General features: G+C 39.6%; 1 protein-coding gene across 1 annotated transcript in view; it reads left to right on the forward strand.

The window, feature by feature from the left end:
* Positions 1-23,505, forward strand: part of sugct (succinyl-CoA:glutarate-CoA transferase) — a 124,295-nt gene that overhangs the window by 48,294 nt on the left and 52,496 nt on the right. Inside the window, exons 10-12 of the mRNA XM_060869597.1 lie at positions 7,689-7,760; positions 7,944-8,041; positions 13,451-13,553. Coding sequence (XP_060725580.1) covers positions 7,689-7,760; positions 7,944-8,041; positions 13,451-13,553 — 273 coding nt within the window. The remainder of the gene's footprint in view (positions 1-7,688; positions 7,761-7,943; positions 8,042-13,450; positions 13,554-23,505) is intronic.

Genomic DNA, 23,505 nt, shown 5'->3' on the forward strand with positions numbered 1-23,505 from the left:
TCATCCAATCTTTAGTTTGTTGCAGAGTCTTTCACACAAGTCTATAGACGTTTCACAGAGAATGGTTTGGAAAACCGAAACCCATCCAGTGAGCAGTGCTTCTGCAAGTGGAAGCATCTTATTGATGAGCGGTCAGAGGAATATGGGTTAGACACGTTCACGCTGATGACTCAAATATCCGGTCTTTACAGCCATGCTGAGCAGAAAAGCATGTCGGGGCATACATCAGACTTTAGTGTGCATGAGCTACAACATCATTGTCCATGGCTGTTTGCTAAGAACAGAAATGTGATCTACAAGTGACATGACATACAGCTACAAGTATGGTGACCCATACTCAGAATTTATTCTCTGCTCTGTGTGTGCACTTTGGATGAGTTAAATGCAGTGAACACACACACACCCGGAGCAGTGGGCAGCCATTTATGCTGCGGCACCCGGGGAGAAGTTGGGGGGTTCGGTGCCTTGCTCAAGGGCACCTCAGTCGTGGTATTGCCGGCCCGAGACTCGAACTCACAACCTTAGGGTTAGGAGTCAAACTCTCTAACATAGTAGAAAGAATTTTATTCTTAAAACCTCCTTAAATTTATCAGTACCTGCATCTTGAACAGAACTGATGCTTTATTTAAAAATTCCCTAATTGTTTATTCTTCATCCAGATGACTGTGAACATTTTCTGTATCAGACCATACCCAAGTCTGTTCCTTTCCACTGCCATGTTCTGGATCATCTTCTGGCCAGACACATGTTGGATAAGCTGTGAATGAAAGGGCCACACAGCCTCAAACCTTTTTGTCTTGCGTGAGATCCTTATTGAGCCGTGTTTCGTTCAGGGTCAGCCAAAGGCCGGTGCAACCAGCCAGCATGACCCAAACTCCACGTGACCTTTAACCATTTAGATTACACCGAGACAACAGTTCAGTTATCCTGTGTTAATTACTCGACCTTGTCAGGAACTTTTCAATGGGAAAAGAATGCGAGAGTACGTCAAAGTTTAGGCGGAAATTTCCTCCCCGGGTTGACAAGAAATATAGCGGATGTTTGTAAAGCTTGACTAGAGACCAATTTTAATATTTATTATAGTAGAATAGTTAAACTGGGTCCAGACTCCAAGTGGTTCTTTCTCTATTAATCCCATGCATTAAAGTTCTTCTTCATGACAGATTTCTGTCATTGTGATCTTATGGAAGAACTTTCAGATGTGGTTAAGGGGCAGGGCTAAGTCGAACCCGCAAAGTCTTTTTCATAGTAAAGCATCTTTCACATAATTTACTTTACCGCTGCATTTCATGCACATTAGCTTCAATGGGATTTGTGGCACAGAGGCAAAGCGGAGTTCAGGACTTCATGCACAGAGTCACGGAAAGTTCAAATGTCTTCGACTTTTGCGTGATCTCCCAGAAGCGAGCCCCTGAGAGCAGCAGGCGATCCCGCGTGGTTCGGTTAAGTTTGAGCTTTTTTGTCACTTCAGCAAAAGCTTAAAAAGCACAGGAGGAGAGCGCAATAAAGCGACACTGACCTTTCACATGGTGTTTCATTTAAATACAAACAGCTGTTTTCATGCCTTCATGCACTATTATTTAGTAGTGGTTGTTTCCATGCCTTTGAGTGTCATCTTGGAAAAATTAACTAACTACTGATACTAAAATCCATAAAATGAGTAGCAATCAATTCATTTAAAAGTAATTACACAAACGATATGTATTATTTGGGGCCTAATCATAAAGAACAAATATAGTCTGTATATTTTACACAGTAATTATTATTTTAAGTAAAATAAATGTACTTTACTAGCATCTCATCCAGTGTGTATTCGTGTCTCATACTCCCTGGGATTACAATCCAGATCCAGTGAGATTCCGGGGCACCACCACTACTATTATTACTCTCTCTAGACCATTTCCCAACTTGGGGTCAGAGTACAGGGTCAGGCATGATACAGAATCTTGCTCGAGGGCCCAATAGTGGCAGCTTGGCAGGGGGAAGTCGTGGCCTAAAGGTTAGAGACTCCTAACCCTAAGGTTGTGGGTTCGAGTCTCGGGCCGGCCACGACTGAGGTGCCATTGAGCAAGGCAACCGAACCCCCCCAACTGCTCCCCGGGTGCCGCAGCATAAATGGCTGCCCACTGCTCTGGGTGTGTGTTCAATGCTGTGTGTGTGCACTTTGGATGGGTTAAATGCAGAGAACAAATTCTGAGTATGGGTCACCGTACTTGCCACACTGTCACCATCACTGTGCTGGGGCTTGAACCCTGATACTCCAATCAACAACTCCAAGCCTTAACCACTTTAGACTGGCTGTGTAAATATTAAATGTATCGACTGCATATTATACCAGAATCGCGTCAGTATATCAGTTTGGAAATAGACGTGTAGATGTAGTGAAATGCTTTGACACTGTGTCATTAAAATAACAATAACCTGATGAAGCCCACGTAATCACCAGGCCAACTGTTTTAGTTTAATATGTGCTGTGCAAAGTCAGAAATGATCGTGCTTATTGAGTCAAGGACTGTTGTGGGCAGAGCCGATCCTGACTTCCCTGGGGCCCTAAGCAAAATTCTGCTAAGGGGCCCATCTACGTTTTGTGCGCGATTGCACGCGCATATGAACGCATGTTCACGCGTGGCGCGGTTATCGAGCTGCCGTTTATAAACACCGTTGCCCTTGGGCGTTTATTCACGTGAATGTTCACGCAATAAATTGTTGTGTGACAGACAGACAGGCCAAGAGATGCACTGGCAGCACTGCACAGCTAATTTAACTAGCCAGATAGAGACTAGAGACAGAATCACGTCAACTTAACTTTACTGTTATTTGCTCTTGCTGACATCAAACTTGAAGAGAACACAAGTTTACCTGATTGCTGTTCTCACATTTCACTCTCATTTTGTTTCTCTTTTCATGGCCAGATGGATAGCTCCGCTTCATATTGTCATCTACACAGTAAACATGAACATGCGCTGTAAAATGAGGCAGGGGGAGGCGGGGCCTTGCGTAATTTGCGGGGCCCTACGCAACTTGCGTAGTGAGCGTATAGGGCTGATCGGCTCCGGTTGTGGGTTACAATGTACAAGTATCTGTTGATGTTCAGACTCTGAGAGTGGAAAGGTACGGTGGCCAGGAAGTGCAAAACAAATGAACAAATCCGAAAACACAACGACAACTCAGACAACCCGGAAGCAGTTGGTATAGTTTGTGAATGGAAACTTACCATCATCGGACGAGACACCTTTCATTCACCTGTATATCTTTAATGACAGGTGTCTTGTCCAATGATCAGTAAGTTTCCATTCACAAACTATACCTACCGCTTCCAGGTTGTCTGAATCGGTGCAGGAAACACATTAACAAATCAGAAAACAAATTAACAAATCAGAAAACACATTAACAAATCAGAAAACACATTAACAAATCAGAAAACACAACGACATTTCAGACAACCCGGAAGAGGTTGGTATAGTTTGTGATTGGAACACGTACCGATCATTGGACAAGACACCTGTCACTCAAGGTATAAATGAAGTTCAACAGTCTGCCGCAGGGAAAAGTTGGAATGGATGGATGGAATGGATTACTGTGGATTAATTTTTTTATTTTATTATATTTAAATGGAGAACTTTACACATTTCACATAAGATTCCATACCTGTATATCTTGAGTGACAGGTGTCTTGTCCAATGATCGGTAAGTTTCCATTCAAAAACGATACACTACTGTTTCTGGGTTGTCTGACTTGTCGTTGTGTTTTCTGATTTGTTAATTTGTTTTTGGATTTGTTAATTTGTTTTTGGATTTGTTAATTTGTTTTCAGATTTGTTCATTTGTTTTCAGATTTGTTCATTTGTTTTCTGATTTGTTAATTTGTTTTTGGATTTGTTAATTTGTTTTTGGATTTGTTAATTTGTTTTCAGATTTGTTCATTTGTTTTCAGATTTGTTCATTTGTTTTCTGATTTGTTAATTTGTTTTCGAATTTGTTCATTTGTTTTCAGATTTGTTCATTTGTTTTCAGATTTGTTCATTTGTTTTCGGATTTGTTCATTTGTTTTCGGATTTGTTCATTTGTTTTGGGATTTGTTAATGTGTTTTGGGATTTGTTCATTTGTTTTGGGATTTGTTCATTTGTTTTGGGATTTGTTAATGTGTTTTCGAATTTGTTCATTTGTTTTCAGATTTGTTCATTTGTTTTCAGATTTGTTCATTTGGTTTCAGATTTGTTCATTTGTTTTCGAATTTGTTCATTTGTTTTCGGATTTGTTAATGTGTTTTGGGATTTGTTCATTTGTTTTGGGATTTGTTCATTTGTTTTGGGATTTGTTAATGTGTTTTCGAATTTGTTCATTTGTTTTCAGATTTGTTCATTTGTTTTCAGATTTGTTCATTTGTTTTCAGATTTGTTCATTTGTTTTCGGATTTGTTCATTTGTTTTCGGATTTGTTCATTTGTTTTCGGATTTGTTCATTTGTTTTCAGATTTGTTAATGTGTTTTCGGATTTGTTAATGTGTTTTCGGATTTGTTCCTTTGTTTTCGGATTTGTTCATTTTTGTTTTCGGATTTGTTCATTTGTTTTCAGATTTGTTAATGTGTTTTCGGATTTGTTCATTTGTTTTGCACTTCTCGGCCACCGTAGAACGGGGGTGAGGTGAATGTCCACCAGACCAGAATAACTCTAACAAACAGCCCAGTCTGAAAAAAAAAATCTATACATTTGTGTTAGACATTTTGGGAAGGTTTTGAGTGTTTTCTGCCAATTGACAGTAATGTGAAGTGGTTAAACAGTGAAACGTTGACCCGCACATGGGGCAAGCGTGACATTTGCTCCATGTGACGTGACCGTGTATGAAAAGCGTCATGATGGCTAGCTTGATGTACTTAAGAGTGCACTCATGTTTAATTAATGAGAAATGAAACCTTCTGCATGATATCTGTATCTTTAGAAGTTTACACACCCTTATCCTTATCCTGTACATTTAATCCATCCCAGAATGCAGAATGGTTTGGATTTATCTTACCGATTTTAAAAGTAATCAGTCATACAATTCAAGGTCAAAGCAGAGACCCGTTTATTTCTTACAGGAAAGGGGGAAGAGTTAATATCAGCAGTAGAGGGTGCAGATGAACCCGGTGCATCTATCTGGTTTGGAGAGAATAAACTGAAGCTCTGAACCCCTGCATGTAAATGTCATGCTCTTTACATTTGTGCACGTCGGTATAGGACCAGTGCAGAAGGCCTGGATCGCACAGCCTCAAAACGCCACCAAAAATGGTGTTTTTCTCCACTATTGTTTATTGTGGAAAGTTTATTGTTGTGAAAGTTTTGGACGATGAAGGTTACAAGATCGTTTGTGGTGCAAAAGTGTTCTGCAGATCACTTAGGAGTGTGCACAGTGTTCCTTATTCACTTTATTACAGGCTGTGTACACACACACACACACTCACACGCGCAGGCAGACAGACACTGAGAGACGTGCACACACACACACACACACACACACGCACACAGGCAGACACTGAGAGACACACACAAACAGGCAGACAGACACTGCGAGACACACACACACAGGCAGGCAGACACTGAGAGACGTGCACACACACACACACACACGCACACAGACAGACACTGAGAGATGTGCACACACACACACACACACAGGCAGACACTGAGAGACACACACACACACAGGCAGACACTGAGAGACACACACACACAGGCAGACACTGTGAGACACACACACAGGCAGACACACACACAGGCAGACAGACACTGAGAGACACACACAGGCAGGCAGGCAGACACTGAGAGACACACACACCCACACACAGCACAGTGAGACACACAGACACACAGGCAGACAGACACTGTGACACACACACACACACACACAGCACAGTGAGACAGTGTACAGCAAAAAATCTGGAGTTGAGAACAGTTTAGTGTTTGGAACTGTTGCTATTATAACAGGCTTATTATTATTACTATTTCTTTCTTTCTCTCTCCATTTCTCTATTTATTTCTCTTTTCACTTTATATTGTAAACTGTCCGGACTTACTCGATGATTACACACTTCACTTCTGTGCCATGCTGCATCACATCAGCCTGTCAACATCCCACAGTTATACGTTAACAGCACGACTTGAAGTGATTCCTTTGTTCTTTAATAACAGGAACTCAGTCTGATTTAAAAGAAACCTAATTATTAGACAGTGTGCACAAAGTCAATGGAAATATTCTGAGCAAAAACCTGAGCATGTTGACCAAAATCCAGAAAAACAGCTGAGCAAATGTGTAGAGTGTAAACACGGTGACCATAAAGAGCACATGTAGTAAATCATAACCGGGTTTATGGACGTGTAGTCGTGTTTAACGATGTGGAATGCACATGAAACGAGTTACTTCCTGTTGTTACTTACATAACAGTATCTACAAACTGTTGCTTCCTCACCAGCCTTTTTTTTTCTCTCTCTCTCTCTCCCCTCTTTGGTCATTTGTTCATGTATTTTCAATAACTGCTTTATAACGTATATAAATTCTGATTAAGATAAGTCACTGAATAACAAGCTTAAATTTTTGAGGCGATAAGATTTGCTACGACATCTTAGAAATATGGAGAACGTCTGTTATGGAGAACGGAGGTCAGTGCGTCGAGCCTGAAGTGGACGTGCTTAGCGAGGTTGTTTTTTTTTGTGTTCTGTTTAACAGAATCTTTCCCCAAAATAGGAAAATCGCTCGAGCCGATCTGATGGCAGGAGGAGTAATTGTGTTTGATGGTGTTCCATGATGGTTAGGCCTCACCCTCAGGCTAGTTCCCACACTGCCAGCACTGGCATCGGCGCATCAGTAGACCCCTCGTGGGCATTCTTCTTGATTTGTTCACCTTGATTTTCGTTTGTTGTTTACGCCGCCTCTGTGACTGCTCATCTCAGACTGGAAATGGATCACAAGCTTGAGTGCATCTCCTCTAAACATCCAAGTTGTGTACCCACGTTCAGCCGCATTCCCAAACGACACCAAGACCTTTACTGGAAGGCATTTAAAGAACGTAGAGCAGAAAATCAGACGGTTCGCCGTCTATGTTTTGGCTCTAATTAAAACTTCCAATTCTGTGTTAAAAACTCATTTTTATCTGTTATCACCAGTGACTGTAGAAGCAAGTGCATGTTTTCAGATCGGTCTTTCCACCGCAAAAATATTTAAACCCCAAGTTGAAGTCCAAAAATGAGTCGAACATCGTCAGGCACTATTTATTTACTTATTTATTTATTATTTTTTTTTTTTTATTCTTCGTCAGATGCAATTACCTGCCAGAAAAAAAACTAGATCCAGACCCTTCATTTTCAATTTATTTGAGGTTGAAAATGTCAAAGATTAAAAAAGAAAAATCTTAATACGAGTCAAGATTTTAAGAAAAAAAAAAAAAAAGTAGGATCTGCTTATTTTCTGCTTGGCATGACATGGAGAAGTTAAGTCTTAGACACTTGGAGGCAGTGGACTCTCAGGGGAAGAAAAAGCTCAAATCTAGAACGTTAGGGTTGCGAACTTAGAACGCTGTTAGGAAAAAGGCTTTGCGATACGTTCGTAAGAGTTTCCTAAGTCTTATGTAGAGGAGAAATGAAAAACTGTGTGATTTTATTGTGTAATTCTTGTTACAAAATGTTTAAAAGGTCTTCTTCGTTTACGGTGCAGGGCTTCAAAACAAAAGATGGATACATTATTGTGGCTGCTGGGAACGATCATCAGTTTGTCACAGTGTGCAAAGTAAGAAGGATCCTCTCATCTTTCTAATTTCTTCATAGTAAGAATGATTCGTTCCATTTTTCTAATCTCCTTATCAAAGCATATCCACTTAGCGTACGCTTAAAGATACAAGAATCCTTTTTCTTTTTTTCCCTTCCCTTCCCTTCACGGCTCGGTCCGTCTCTTTTTCTGTCCAACATCCAGGTCCTGAACCTGAGCGAACTGGCAGAAAATCCGAAGTACAAGACCAACACGTTACGAGTCCAGCACCGCAAAGAGCTGCTGCAGCTTCTGGCTGAAAGGTACGTAAGACCTTCTCACGCATCAGTTCAACCTGCTAGCCAAGGAACACAAAAATGACAAGCGCACCACAGACATTCTTCTGTCCAGATGTTACAGCTCTCTTTCCTCTCTGAGAGGTCACGGCCCTCGTTAAAGCAGTATCTGCGTTTCCTCTCGGAGTGTTCGAGCTGAGGAAGTAGGCTGGTGTTCCAGACGCAGGCGTGACAGGACTATAAGCGTCAAGTCATTGTGTTGAATAAACCTCAGCACGGCCACCTACAGAAGGAGCAGACCGCACACTCAGAACGGCCCCACAAATATTTCAGTGTGTACAAGATGCTAATTCGAACAGGCACGAATAAAGTTTGACACGCAACTGAAGAAGGGATCGTGTGCGTTTCTCAAATTCTGTCCAAGCGATTTTAGGATTCTTTGGTTCGGGTCGGTTTTGGTCAGATGATTAAACAGCAATTTAGAAATCATTCCAGAAACCCAAATGATGGAAAGGATTTTGGCGTCTGATCCTTCAGAAACCTTTCAACCATTTCTGTGATTTTAGTCTTTAGTCTTTTTTTAGTCCATCTTATTCTTATAGCTTTATTTGATCTTTTATATACAGTATAAATGTGCAGTGGGACATTTAACAGCAAAGTTATGTCATTGTCATTGTATGTCATTGTTCATTATTTGGTGCACTCGGACATAAAGGCTGGGCGACGTATCAGATGTATCATGATACCTGAAAACATGCATGTGGTATGTAACAGTGTACAAGTGGTTTTACTACCAAACTGCAAGAAAAACAGTAGTTTATATAAAAAAAAAAAAAAAAATTACTTTAAAGTGAAAAGTAAAAAAAAAAAAAAAAAACTTGAGAAATTCTAATAAATAAAATATTAATTTTAAATAAAATATGGAATTTAATACGTTCATTTCAATGGACAATAAACTTTTGTTTAATAATAATAATAATAAGAAGAAGAAGAAGAAGAAGAAGAAGAAGAAGAAGAAGAAGAAGAATATTAATAAATTAGTCAGCATAAAGACCTATAAATGTTAAATAAAACATGTACCATAACTATCTAACCCTCTACTGCATGCCTTGTGTATAATAATGGGTTTAAAATATGTGTATTCTTTCTCTCTCTCTCTCTCTTTCTTTCTCTCTCTCTCTCTCTCTCTCTCTCTCTCTCTGTCTCTCTCTCTCTCTCTCTCTCTCTCTCTCTCTCTTTCTCTTGGTCGGTCTTTGTTTCTGTCTGTCTCTCTCTTGGTCTCTCTCTCTCAGAGATCTCTTTCAGATCAGTAGCCCAACACCTTAACCACTGAGCTACCACATCCCCTACATTTACTATACATTTACTATACATTTACTCAGAGTCTACAGGATTGTTATTTTATAAGCTGAATGAGCCAACAAGCACTTGTGGATCCTGACTTTCCCTTTTTAAATATTGATGCAAGTTGTGAACTTCGTCCCATGTTCATTGCAGACTCTTTTTTTGCTCCAGGAAAAACAAATAGTATTATGCATACAGTTATTGGGATCTGAAAGGGTTATTGGGTTACTGGGATCTGAAAGGGTGAAACAAAATGTATCTCTCTTCTATAACCGTATATTATAGAGTCAATAGCAAGTCAAGTCAAGTCAAGAAGCTTTTATTGTCATTTCAACCCTATATAGCTATTGTAACGCCGGGAAACAGAGCGGGCCCAAACGCAGGATAGCATAAATCAAAATAGGGTTTAATAACTGAAAACATGAAACAGGACGCAGACTAGACAGGACAAATCACAGTAGATGCCACGCTTTTAGATTTAAGATGCCACGCTTTTTAGAGTCGCGTTTCTGTCTGTCTCTCTCTTGGTCTCTCTCTCTCTCTCTCTCTTGGTCGGTCTTTGTTTCTGTCTGTCTCTCTCTGGGTCTCTCTCTCTGTCTGTCTCTCTCTCTTTCTCTGTCTCTCTTTCAGTCTTTGTCTCTCTCTCTCTCTCTCTCTCTCTCTCTCTCTCTCTCTCTCTCTCTCTCCCTCTCCCCCTCTCTCCCTCTCTCCCCCTCTCTCTCTGTCTCATGGTACACTATAAGATACTGAACTCTTTGCGGTGGCAGCATCATGTAATTACAGCAGTAAATGGATGAAAATGTCATTTTTATTTTTTATTTTTTTGTTTTTATTTTGAAAAAATATACAAACGAGGCAGCTGATATTGTCTAATCCAAATTAGCCAGCGAAAATCAGTTGTACCTTTTTGAACATTTTTAGATTTGGGGTAGATCAAAAAATCCACTCTCACAACTGATCAGTTGAGAGAGACTCGTGTGATTATTAGATGTTACACTGACTCTATCCCTTCACCATTTTCTTAGAATGGATTTTTTTTTTTTTAATAGAATCTTTTTTTTTAATGATATCAATATTAATGAAGTGTTACCCTGACACAGCAACCACACAATAGAAGGAATAAATAAATAAATAAATAAATAAATAAATAAATAAATAAATAAATAGATAATGTTACAAAAAAAAAAAAAAAAAAAAGATATTTAAAAATGAAAATATATTTAATCATAATTGATCACAACAATAAATCCTTAGCCATTGTCCAGAACCATGAGTTCTCAACTTTTGGGGAACTGATTTTACTGATTTAACTGATTTATCACTGAAAAAATGATTTTATTTGTTGCCTGTACTTCATAAAGGCAACAAATAAAATCATTTTTCTATAATATTTTAGCACATGTTCCTGGTATCTCACTAGAAACCTACATTACAATAAATACATTATTTATTCAGTAAATGACGTGTCTATAATCGAACCTGCACATGGGTCTAAAAGTGATTATAAGTTTGTGGAAGAAGTAGTTTATTAAATTAATAAAAACGGATCATTCTGTATTGTGTAGATTTATAATATTTAGAAATATTTGCATTGACCAGTGCATGAAATTGTAGAAATGAATGCTCCACATGGACTGTGATGTTTTTGGTGTACAGTAGATTTGGGTGGGTAAAGAAAAGTGTCTGGAGTATTGTGTGTGTGACAGAAGAGTGTCAGTAAGAATCAAAGGAAAGGTGTAGAAGACAGTAGTGAGAGCAGCTCTGCTGTATGGGTTAGAGACTGTAGCAGTGAGGTAAAGATATGAGGCAGAGATGGAGGTAGCAGAGATGAGGATGTTGAGGTTCTCTTTAGGAGTGACGAGGATGGACAGGATTAGGAACGAGGACATCAGAGGGACGGCTCAGGTCGGCTGTTTTGGGGACAAGGACAGAGAGGACAGATTGAGATGGTTTGGACATGTACAGAGGAGGGAGATGGTTATATTGGTAGAAGGATGTTGGAGATGGAGCTGCCAGGTAAGAGGTAAAGAGGAAGGTCAAAGAGGAGATATATGGATGTGTTAAATGAGGACATGAAGTTAATTGGTGTGAGAGTAGAGGATGACGAGGATAGAGTTAGGTGGAAACAGATGATTCGGCTTTTCCCGTTAGGGGTCGCCACAGCGAAAGTAGAAGAAAGCAGCTTATAAAAGGTTTCATAAAACGCAATACGTGAACCCGACTAATCCAACAGGCGCCACCATTTGCTAGCACTTATTTATGGGCCGCAGGGTTCAGCGCCCTTGTGTCCTTGTGTGCATCAAATCAAAGTAACAGTGTAGGTTGGATGTAACAGCAGTGATGAGCTGCGTGCCTTCAACTGTGTCTCCTGACTTTGATAAGCTGCAGTGCGACAAACAAGCCCAGTCTCATTAGACCTGGTGAATGCAGAACGCCTGCAGTCGTGGACCCTGACACGCACGGATTCGTAAAACACGTTGCTATACGTGTAAAAAAAAAACATGTGCAAGCTTTCTTTTTTTTTCCTTTTCCTAATTAATTTTAATCTTTAAATATGAAAGTGATCAAAAAGCACAGTGCATTACTGTAAGTTCAGAATTAAAGCATTAGGTTTAATTCATTGTATTATTGGAAAAGAAGTAAAATCGAGTCACTGGCCAAGAAAAGTTTAAGATAAGGTCGACTGATCTATTGAAAAAACCTAGTCTTGGATACATTTACATTTATGGCATTTAGCAGACACCCTTGAGCAACTGAGAGTTAAGGGCCTTGCTCAGGGGCCCAGCAGTGGCAGCCTGGTGGACCTGGGGTTCGAACCCATGACCTTCCGATCAGTAGCCCAACACCTTAACCACTGAGCTACCACATCCTCTACATTTACTATACATTTACTCAGAGTCTACAGGATTGTTATTTTATAAGCTGAATGAGCCAACAAGCACTTGTGGATCCTGACTTTCCCTTTTTAAATATCGATGCAAGTTGTGAACTTCGTCCCATGTTCATTGCAGACTCTTTTTTTTGCTCCAAAAAAAACAAATAGTATTATGCATACAGTTATTGGGATCTGAAAGGGTGAAACAAAATGTATCTCTCTTCTATAACCGTATATTATAGAGTCAATAGCAAGTCAAGTCAAGTCAAGAAGCTTTTATTGTCATTTCAACCCTATATAGCTATACACAGTGAAATGAGACAACGTTTCTCCAGGACCAGGGTGCTACATAAAACAAATACAGAGCTATAAGGACTTGTAAGTAGTCCTAGTCACATAAAGTGCAACTGTGCAACCGGGGGCAAACAGTGCAGGACAGGACAAACAAGACAGTACAGGACAAAAGACAGTGCAGACAAAAAGTTACAAGGAAATACAAAATGTACAAAAAATACAATACACAAAAGACAATAAACAGTAAACAGAAACAGCACCGACCGACCAGTGTAAATACTGTATGTGAATACTGAATGTTCAAACAATATTTTGTGCAGTAACATTAGAATGAACACAGTTTCTTAGCAGCAGGTCCTTGAGATAATGTATAGAATTGTGCAAAAACAGCAAACGACTGAAATATTGTATAGTATGTGCAAAAGAGCAAAAAAGTGTGCAAAACAGCATGTAAACAGTTTGATGGATGTAAGCAGCATGTAAACATACTAACTGTTTAAACCGAAACCTGAAGATGAGTATAAACAGAGCTTTAACTTTAAGTCTGTTAGTCACTGAACAGTTGATAAATTAAATTGGACATGCAACGAAGACTCGAGTTTGCACTGTCCTTGGGCCACCGTAGTCTCGAGGCTGTCCAAGGAAGAACATCCACAGTCATCTTTAGAATTTCTGTGCTACCATCTAGTGATTTTAGGCAGTGATCTATGTGGACATCCAAAGCAGCAGAGGGTCTTGAAAGGTCTATAGATGCATGTGAATAAATCGGGCAGCTCAAGAGGACAAAAAAGTCAGGAGTGATACATGTAGTGTGCCTGTAGACACGTGTTTTAGACACTTTTTATTAGATAAAATACACCTTTATTACCTTAAAATGTGTTTGTGTTCTCACGCCTCACCCCCCACCCCACCCTCACCCTTAGGTTCCTTGAGGAGTCTACGGCTAAGTGGCTGAGATGCTTCGAAGGCACCGGAGTCCCCTGTGGCCCTATTAACACCATCCAGCAGGTGTTCTCCGACCCCCAGGTCAGCGTTATCCCTGTTAGCAAGTGTCACTCACAATCTATTAATATAATTATATAATCCTTTACGAAAAAACACGATGTTTAAACTTGTTTCAAAAGTTTTTAGTTTATTTTTTTTTTATTTTTTCTTCCCTCCTTCCTATAAAACGCTGGCGTCTAGCATCACTTCGGAGTTACGCTCCAATATCTATCATCTTAAATTGGCACCAGACCTGCGTTTCAGTAGAAGATAGTGTTTCCTGCCACTTATTATTATTCCAGCAGTCAGCGAAGCAGGATTAGAGGGAGTAAGAGGGAGTCACTTCCCTTCCTTTCATCCACGTTAGTTGCTAATAGAATCAAAACAATGAAACACCATTAGACATACTGGCCCCCAGTGGGTGTAATTGGGCACCACTGGAATGCGAACCTGTGCACATTAACTCACGCCTGGTAGTTTAATTCTGAACACATGGTACGGAAAGTGAATTTACTGATTTCTACGAAGCCTCATTGGCATATTGAGGTGTATGCCCGAGGCATAGAGATAAAATATTGGAAAAAAGAGCCAGGAATAATGAGGGTTGAGAGGGGTGCAGGAGTTTTTGTTTTATTTTATCTTTGTTCCTGATAGACTTGATGAGAAACACTCTTCCTCTGGAACATTTTGTGTAGCTTTTTTTTTTTTTTTTTTTTTTTTTTTTTTTTTTTTTTTTTTTGCATGTGGTTTCCTTCACTTAGATCCACACTACCCCTGCACAAGGACGAGTGCACGATGCTAATTCTGTAGCTGTAAAGGCAGCTCATGACACACGGCAGACTTGCAGTCCTGCGTTCCAGTTTATAAAGAGTAAAGGAACAACAGCATATGGCAGAAACGTGTAATAAACAAAATAGCAAAAGACATGCAATTATGCGACAGGATACAAAGCTTTCTGTGCTTTTTTTTTTTCGCCCAAACTTTTACCGCCAAAGGCGAAGGACGCACGACACGAAATAAACCTAGGATTAGGAAGATGAAAAGGAATAAAAAGGCATCGGTGACATTAACCCATGAAAAAAAAAATAGTCTTGACTCTTGAGTTTTTGTCCAAGTGTTCAAGTGGATAGCAGTTACCGTCGTACGTGATGAAACCGTAAGAGTCGGTTAGTAGGGTTACTATTGAGGACTGTGGTGTAACATGATTAAAGCTAGTTTCTGGAGGATGTTTATCCAAAATCAGTAAGCTGTAAAAATTCCACAGGACTCTTTATTTATGAAGTAAGGAATAAAATAGAACAGGGGTGCGCTGTTAGAGGAAAGTAATCAAGGACAGGTTTGTAGCAGTTTTGCTTCTCACTAACGATTCAATGGACATTTTTATTTTTAAACATTTAAACAGCTTTACTGGAATATATCCATTCAGGATGTGAACTTTCTTCCTAAAGAGCAAGCCAGGCGACTGTGGCGAGGAAAAGCTGACACGACAGTAGGAAGAAACCTTAAAAGGATAAAGTCTTAAAAGGGATAATCTTTGTGATTATCTTTCTCTATTACGCTTTTCATAAAAAAGGATTCATCCATAATATACCGTAAGAGGCAAAGAGTCAACAAAGTAAATATAAAATGGTCTTGTCTTCATAGAAATATTCAAAGTAAACAAAGTTTATTTTAACAGTAAACAGGCGTTTATTTTACTCGTTACAGTAGGTTGCTGTAACAGAGCGGATCCGTGTGCTTTTCACTACTGCCTTCAGCTTTACTCAGACTGTAAGTCAGTGTCACCTGGAGAAATGATGCTTCATAATAAGAGTCTTCATCGGGATGATAACATTTTAAAAAAGCCAAATAATCAGAGGACAAATGCGAAGACCGTTAACACAAAAAAAATAGGGGTACATAATTAAAAATTTTAATTTTAAAAATTACATTTAAATTGAGGGGGGTCACGGTGGCTTAGTGGTTAGCACGTTCGCCTCACACCTCCAGGGTCGGGGTTCGATTCCCGCCTCCGCCTTGTGTGTGTGGAGTTTGCATGTTCTCCCCGTGCCTCGGGGATTTCCTCCGGGTACTCCGGTTTCCTCCCCCGGTCCAAAGACATGCATGGTAGGTTGATTGGCATCTCTGGAAAATTGTCCGTAGTGTGTGTGATTGCGTGAGTGAATGAATGTGTGTGTGTGTGCCCTGCGATGGGTTGGCACTCCGTCCAGGGTGTATTCTGCCTCGATGCCCAATGACGCCTGAGATAGACACAGGCTCCCCGTGACCCGAGGTAGTACGGATAAGCGTTAGAAAATGAATGAATGAATTAAATTTAAATTGACTTATTTTATCTCACACGTTTCCCAGTTGACACATTAAATATCAAAATGTGTGATTAAAACCCAATGCTTTCAAATAAATAAATGCATATTTAACTAACGTGAAATTTCTTTCAGAAGTTAGTTCCTTTATCGCTTTCATTTGTAGTAGCTATTAAGTCATCCTTTCACCAGCCTTTCTACTGCCTCATGAGTTTAAAAGGATGTTTGGGGAGAATGGATGCCATGTTATCTTCAGGTAAAGCTGCTGTCCAGCTCTGGGATGCACTTATTTCCAGGGATTTCAGAACAGCGTAACAGATATTGCGTCATCGGGTAGGCGTGGCCTATTTGATAATCTAACCCTAACCGTAGTTTTTGGTTGTTTATTTGTTTTCGAAAATAGCTTAACTGTAAGATAATAAAGCATAATAGATATAAAATATAAAATCTACCTGTATGACTGTTTTGTCCTTCATTATCCATCGTAGGTTTGCTCTTTTTTTTTTGAAAGAGGGCGTTTTTCCAAGACCTCCAGAAACCACGCCCACTTTTCGTCGTAGCAGCGAAATCCCTGGAATTTAGTGAATGCCGTCCAGCTCTGGTACTGGAGTCTCCTTACAGTACGTCTTGATGTATGAACATGAGTGCATTAATATAAATCTGTGATTTTTTAAATTGCACTGGTTCTACAGTCAGAGCTGCTATTACAGAAAATGAATCAACACCTTCTGACCAATCAGAGTTGAGATTTCAACAGTGATGTGGTATCTGAAGTAGCTGGTGGCTAAGACACAGGTGAGGCATGCTGGTCGCTTGAACACTTAGACTGGAGGAAAGAAAATGGCTGAGATCAAGCAGGGTAGAGCGAAGAACTACCAGAAGACAAGACATGGCAATATTCTGATGACTCTGCATTGATCATATCACTACAGTGTTGCTGCTTTCACTGAAGAACGTATTACCGAATCATTTATTATGAGATAAAGCAGCATTTCTGTAGACAAACACTGTATAATGCAGTCTGTGTCGGTGCGGGCGGATGTATCCCAAGAAACGCCCAGGAAAATTCTGTCAGCTGCCAATAATGACTGCATCTGGTGAAGGTCTGTTAGAGCCTTATTCAAACCTGCCCCAGAGGAAATTATCCAGCAAACGTGAAGATCAAGCTGAGACGATGGTTCAGAGGAGGGACAACACCAGTGGCAGAAAGAAAACCAGATGGAGAAATCGCTGAAAGGAGGAGGAGGAGGAGGTTAAGACTGTCGCAAGGTCGAGATAAAGATGAGTCCAGGACAGAAATAGAGGCTCGGTTTACTTTTTCCTAAAAAGCAATGGACTTGATTCACTGATCATCTGGGTCTACATCATTATGAATCATTACTTTTTGATATGCTCCATCATGAAATGGAAACCCCAACAGTAACTTTTTGATAAAATGTTGTTCAGGAAGCATGTTCTGGAACAGCATGCTGAGTAACATGACACTTCTGAAATCCCACTATAAGTCAGGACGGTTCCTCTGTAGGAGACGGCCTATAATTCAAGGCGCTTCCTTCATAACTCACACGTTTGCCCTCTCTCTAAGGCCAGGAGTGATAAAGTGTTGACCATGAACTTAAGTATTATTCAAGATTTGGCTTCTGTCAGATCAGGACTTTTGGTTTGTTTGGCTTTTATGACATTTGGTGCTTCCACCAGGTCGTGTGCTTATACGAGAGGCTTCTTTGTACAATATAACACTTGTCCTTGTTAATGTGTAAATATTGAGTCTTATATTTGGTTTGAAACTAAGAAAAAGTTTCAGGAAATATGTTACGTGTATGTTGTATGTTGTAAAATATAAATCACCTGTAAGTAACCAAGCATATTTATGGCACACCTGATTTACGCCTGATGCCCATAGACATAACTACTTAGACTTGCACATTGGGGATAAATACAAACACATTTAAATATATCTAATATTGATATATCTAATTTTGTATTATATTAATCTTTATATTATTCTTTATAACGTGATTTTTCTTTCGTATCAAAACAACTGAATCCATAAATTCAAATAATTGTTTCAACTCACGAGTACGAAGCAATTTTCTCAGTTTCAATCGTAATTAAATCGGAGACTGTGTATAAAACCGCAGTAACATTTATTATCAGTTATGACTTCTGAAACGGAGGAGGGTCAAGTGTGAGTTCGCATATATGTAAACGTAAGTGTATATACACTCACCGGCCACTTTATTAGGTAAACCTGTCCAACTGCTCGTTAACGCAAATTTCTAATCAGCCAATCACATGGCAGCAAATCAATGCATTTAGGCATGTAGACATGGTCAAGACGATCTGCTGCAGTTCAAACCGAGTGTCAGAATGGGGAAGAAAGGTGATTTAAGTGGCTTTGAACGTGGCATGGTTGTTGGTGCCAGACGGGCTGGTCTGAGTATTTCAGAAACTGCTGATCTACTGGGATTTTCACGCACAACCATCTCTAGGGTTTACAGAGAATGGTCCGAAAAAGAGAAAATATCCAGTGAGCGACAGTTCTGTGGGCGCAAATGCCTTGTTGATGCCAGAGGTCAGAGGAGAATGGCCAGACTGGTTCGAGCTGATAGAAAGGCAACAGTAACTCAAATAACCACTCGTTACAACCGAGGTATGCAGAAGAGCATCTCTGAACGCACAACACGTCGAACCTTGAGGCGGATGGGCTACAGCAGCAGAAGACCACACCGGTACTAGTAAGGTGTACGTAATAAAGTGGCCGGGGAGTGTATATATATATATATTATATATCTCTCTATAGCTCTCATAGGATACGAGCAATTCTTTACAGACCAATGGGATTTGTTTGTACTGTGCTTGTAAAATGAGGTCTGCTTCTTCACACACACACACACATACACACACACCCCTTCCTCCCCATTCAGGATTTCAGATATAAACAATTAACAATCCCAGCCTCATACATTTACACCCAGGACCTCAAGAGGCTTTGGGTTTTTTTTCCCCATTTGACTTTAGGGTCAGGCCTGTCCCTTTATGTACAACTACACAATGCAAGATATCATCATCCTCTTATCTATTTGCCTTGGGTGATATTTGTGGTACGTTTTATCCATTCGTGGTGTCTTGTGGTTTATTCCTCCGGTTATTTGTCACAAAACGGCACGTCTATTGCAGTTGGTTTGTTGGATCTGTAGAACAGGTGTTGATGAAGACCTCTGTACTTACTCTTGAACCAATGTGGTATTCATTTTATATATAACACTAGATATTGGCTGTAAACAAAATGGTAAAAAAAAACAAAAAAAAAACGATCCTATCTCACAATGATCAACCAGAAATCCCAAAGGAAAACCACATGAATGAACACTGGGAGAACATGTGGAAATCCTCACAGATAGAAACCTGAGCCCAGGACCACACCAGGGACCCTGAAGCTATGAGGCCACTGTGTTGCCTGTTTTTAGCCTTCATAAAAATTTATCTTAAGATCTAACAAGTTAATCAGTGTTCCACTTACATTAATATCCAGGTTTGTTTGTTAAATGTATAAAAAAGATCGCTCGTATGCAAAACGGTTACTATAACAGTCCACGTTTTTCACAAATGAAATGATATTTGGTGGACGATTTACTAATTTTTGCCTTTGTAAACACAATACACCACACCCCCCCACCCCGACCCTTAAATAATAAAAGAATTACACAAAACCACAACTTTGCGGTTACTCGGGAGCGTAGTTAAATGTTGAATTTTGATACAGACGTTTCTTGGAAAGAAGAACACTCGCTCGAATGTCAAGAAGAAGAAAGAAAATAAAAAGCTTCCAAAAAAAAAGGATGTTTGGATTCATCAAAATCCATTCATCTTGATTTTGCTATCCAATTTCAACCTTTCAACCTCAATTCTGCATTGTATTTGATGAAACTCGGAGTTTTGTCGTCTTTTTCCTATTACGGACCGACAAACGGGTCCGGCTTAGAATGTGTAAACATAAAAGTCACTCTGTGAAAAGTATTCACATCCAACAATAACTTCCCTAATGCTCGCTTATTTATTTATTTTTTTTGTCTAGCTTGAAAGAATTATGTCTCATAAAAGTTTGCGTTCAGCATACGGAGTATATGTTTCATATCCCGTATCTCATGGCACTCTGTTTTGGGCTGCATGTGCAGTTGATGTTTTCAGCTTTGTTTTTTTTTTTTTCTTCTCCTCCTCCTCCTTCTTCTTCTTCTTTTTCCAATCATCTCGTATTCCGATCATGTTGTCTTTGTTCCTAGCAGTTGTTTACAAATGAGCTGGTTATCAATTATCTTTGCTACAAGCTAAACACCAGGATCTGGTCCACACAGATAAAAAATATTATTGATTATATTAGCTAGAAGATACGAAAATATGTATTTTTAGAAATTAAAAGCAGAAACTTTTTTTGCACTTTAATTAATTTAATTGATAAATGTTATTGTGTTTGTGTATGAAAGGGACTTTATTTATTTACTTGGATTTATTTGTTCACTGTCCTTTCTGCTAGTCATTATTTTTAACCGTTTCCTTTTCTTTCCTTTATCTTGTATCAACTCTTTTGGTATTCCCAAAACTAACATTTTCACCTTTTAATTCTGACAAATTACTTTTCGTCTTTCTGTGCTTTTCAACATTTGGAAAGAATTATCAGATCTTTCTTTTTGCTGATAACTTGCGTCAATTAATAGCTTTTGGTATTTAAAGGAATTTAGCGTGAATCTTGCTTGTTTTTGCACTAGCATAAATGTAGCATGCAGCAATGACAGACACGTGAGGCACCTATTATTTGTTGTTTAAATGAAAATAAAGAACAATTAGCCAACAAATAACACTTTGAAGGGCTGCCAAAGATTTTAAAGCTTCAGGTTTGCTGCCTTATTCTTTGCCTTTGACTGGCTGATGGGAGAGGAACCCTTATCCAGCTGCTCGCAATAACAGATAATTACTGACCTTGATGTCTCTCAGCAGATTTTTCCTACAACAATTAGCAGCAAGCGAGATTTGTCTGGGCCTCCATCGACTTTCCATTGCACCCGTATGACCCAACAACCAAGCAGTCATGTCACATTTGTAACAAGCTATGGCAAAGAAAGATGTCAGTGTATTCCAGCTTGCTCTTATGCTGCTGTCTAACTGCAGACTTTATTCATTCTTTATTCTGTATCTCAATGTTACTTGTTTCTGTCTGGATAGTGTTTGTGAAACTCACTACTCTTCAACGTTACCCTCACTTGTTGCTTGTACTGTATCATGGTGCTGGGTTTTAGGTGGAATCCCCCATGCATTGTGATGAGTGTTTGTGTCTTGACCTCAGCCCAGGATGGATGCATCTTCACCAGTGGCCAGCTTACTATTACTGCTGGATATGTACTGTAATGAATGGTATTACAAATTTGTCGATGGTTTTGATCTTATTCCTTCCAGTGAGGTAGATTCTCAACACCTTCTGGAGGTATTTAGTCCTTTCCCTTTGGTCTGTGAAATATGAACATACTTGTAGCTGCCCTAAATGACTGCTATCTTGCCTTTTGGGAATTCCTTTCATTATTTCTGATCACCTTTGATCACTGCTACCATGTGATCCATACACACTTATCCAATCTGAATGATACCCTGATACCCTTGCTGTAAATACTCAATGCGTGGTTGACTTGATATCTTGATATCAGGCCTATGCAGAACAGCAACTGGGGCTGTGTGTCATCTTGGTAGATGTTGCACTCAATGACTTGTACAATGGCCTTGGAGTTGGATTCCAGTGTTTGTCACAGATACATTGAATTCTTGATTCAGTTTATTAGTGAGGTATTAGACTTGTATAGCCTTGCACTATAGTGTATATACTGTATATTGGACTTGCACTACAGTATCCATGTGTGGGACACTGTTCAATAATCCAGTAGCCAGTGTTGGGCTCTTATGATGCTTGAGAGGAGCTTTCATGATGTGATAAGGTAGGTTATAGCCTGGTAGTTTTGGAGGACCTGCACCATTGTGGGGGTCCTTCAGAATCAGATTTGTCTTGCTCCGTGACTGGTTCTTGTGCTGTGAGGTTTCTGTGGGCTGCTCTTATATCTACCAGATACTTTGTGTTGATGTTATGTACTGTAATGCCTCGGTCTCCCATATGTCCTTCACATATTGCTGTCTCTACTCTAGGTAGGTCTGTCCTTGTGCTGTTTTTCCCTAGGTGGACATTTTGGAAAACAGATCATTTTGGCCTTCGTTACTCTGGTGAATCTCTTCAGCCTTACAGCCACGGCAGTTAGTCTTTGACCGTCTCAAAGACGTACAAGTTGTCCAAATGTTGGGGTCTATTTACCTGTGTCTGACACCTTTCTGCACCTATGTTATCTGACACCCTTCCAACCTTCTTCTCTCTGGAAGGCACTTTCTGTTTGTTGCATAATTTATCTTCTACCCAAGTATATACTGTACTGGATTACTCTTGCAGTGGCAAATACAAGTTCATTGTGATTGGGTTATATGGGATAGTGGGTAGAGCTGTGTTAATACCTGCTAGTACCTTTTTCGGATGGTACTTTGTGAGATGTAGGAAATCAGTGTTAAAGAACAAGATGGTACCTTTATCAGGTTCAACTCAGTATCTCTATGCTCATTAGTGTTTCCATTCTGTTGGAGCTTCTCAAACTCCTGCTTCCTTTTATTGAATTTAGAGTAATGGGCTACCAGCTGCTGCTGCTTCCGAGTCAGGGTGGATATTGGTCTTCATATCCATAGTCCCCCTTACTTTGCATGTATCCTCTTTCTTTGGGCCTGCTGTCATAGAAGCGTTCCATCCGTTCATAGTTGTTTCTGTCTTTACACGTGTCCTGTTCTACAAGCCAACTTTTAATCAACATGTCCTGGTCCTCCAGGACTCTTACTGGAGGCTTGCCCTAACTAGGATTCCAACTCTCAAGCCATTTTATGAAGGATAATGACACATGCTTTATTTATTTATTTATTTATTTATTTTTTAGCATTTGTCTCCCATGCCACTACACCTCGACTTCTATAAGGCAGCTTTATGAGGCATGTAGATACTGTAATATTCAATTAATGTGAACATGCATACCTCATGAAGAAATACTATGAGAGCTTGCTACAGTAGTCATTTGCTGGCCACTAATCCAGGCCCAGATCCATTTTTGGTGAACTTGAGCTCCAGTGAAAACAATGATCTTATGTTTTGTTATTGAATTAGTTTGAGTCTCGTATGAAGTCTCTTGTGAAGCTTTGTTATACCAGAGTTCAGGACTTTAGCCTCCTTTCACTCTCATACTGTCCCAATTATCAAGACCTGATCAGAAAGCAAGTGGGGAATCAAAAGGTCTTCAAATACGACTGCTGGAAGCTGTGAGATTTAATCATCTGCTGAGCTCTGAATTTTCAGTCTGTGTCAATAGCACTAGTAGAGAATTATGGGTCAGCTTGCAAGAGGACAAATCGATCAGACTCTAATTTCAGGTTTCTTGTGTACTGGAAGGTTTTCTTCATCAGTCCCACATAAAAACCATGTACAGTGTTCAGATGACCATTGTAATCCCTATCATATTTCTCTCTCTGCAGCCAAAATAAGCTTTAGTCAATCTGCTCCAAGGGGTTTATAATGGATATATTTCTATGGGGCTTAGATTTTGTTGCCATGGGTCTTTGCTTGA

This window comes from Tachysurus vachellii, chromosome 5, assembly GCF_030014155.1.
Source record: "Tachysurus vachellii isolate PV-2020 chromosome 5, HZAU_Pvac_v1, whole genome shotgun sequence".
Lineage (NCBI taxonomy): Eukaryota > Metazoa > Chordata > Actinopteri > Siluriformes > Bagridae > Tachysurus > Tachysurus vachellii.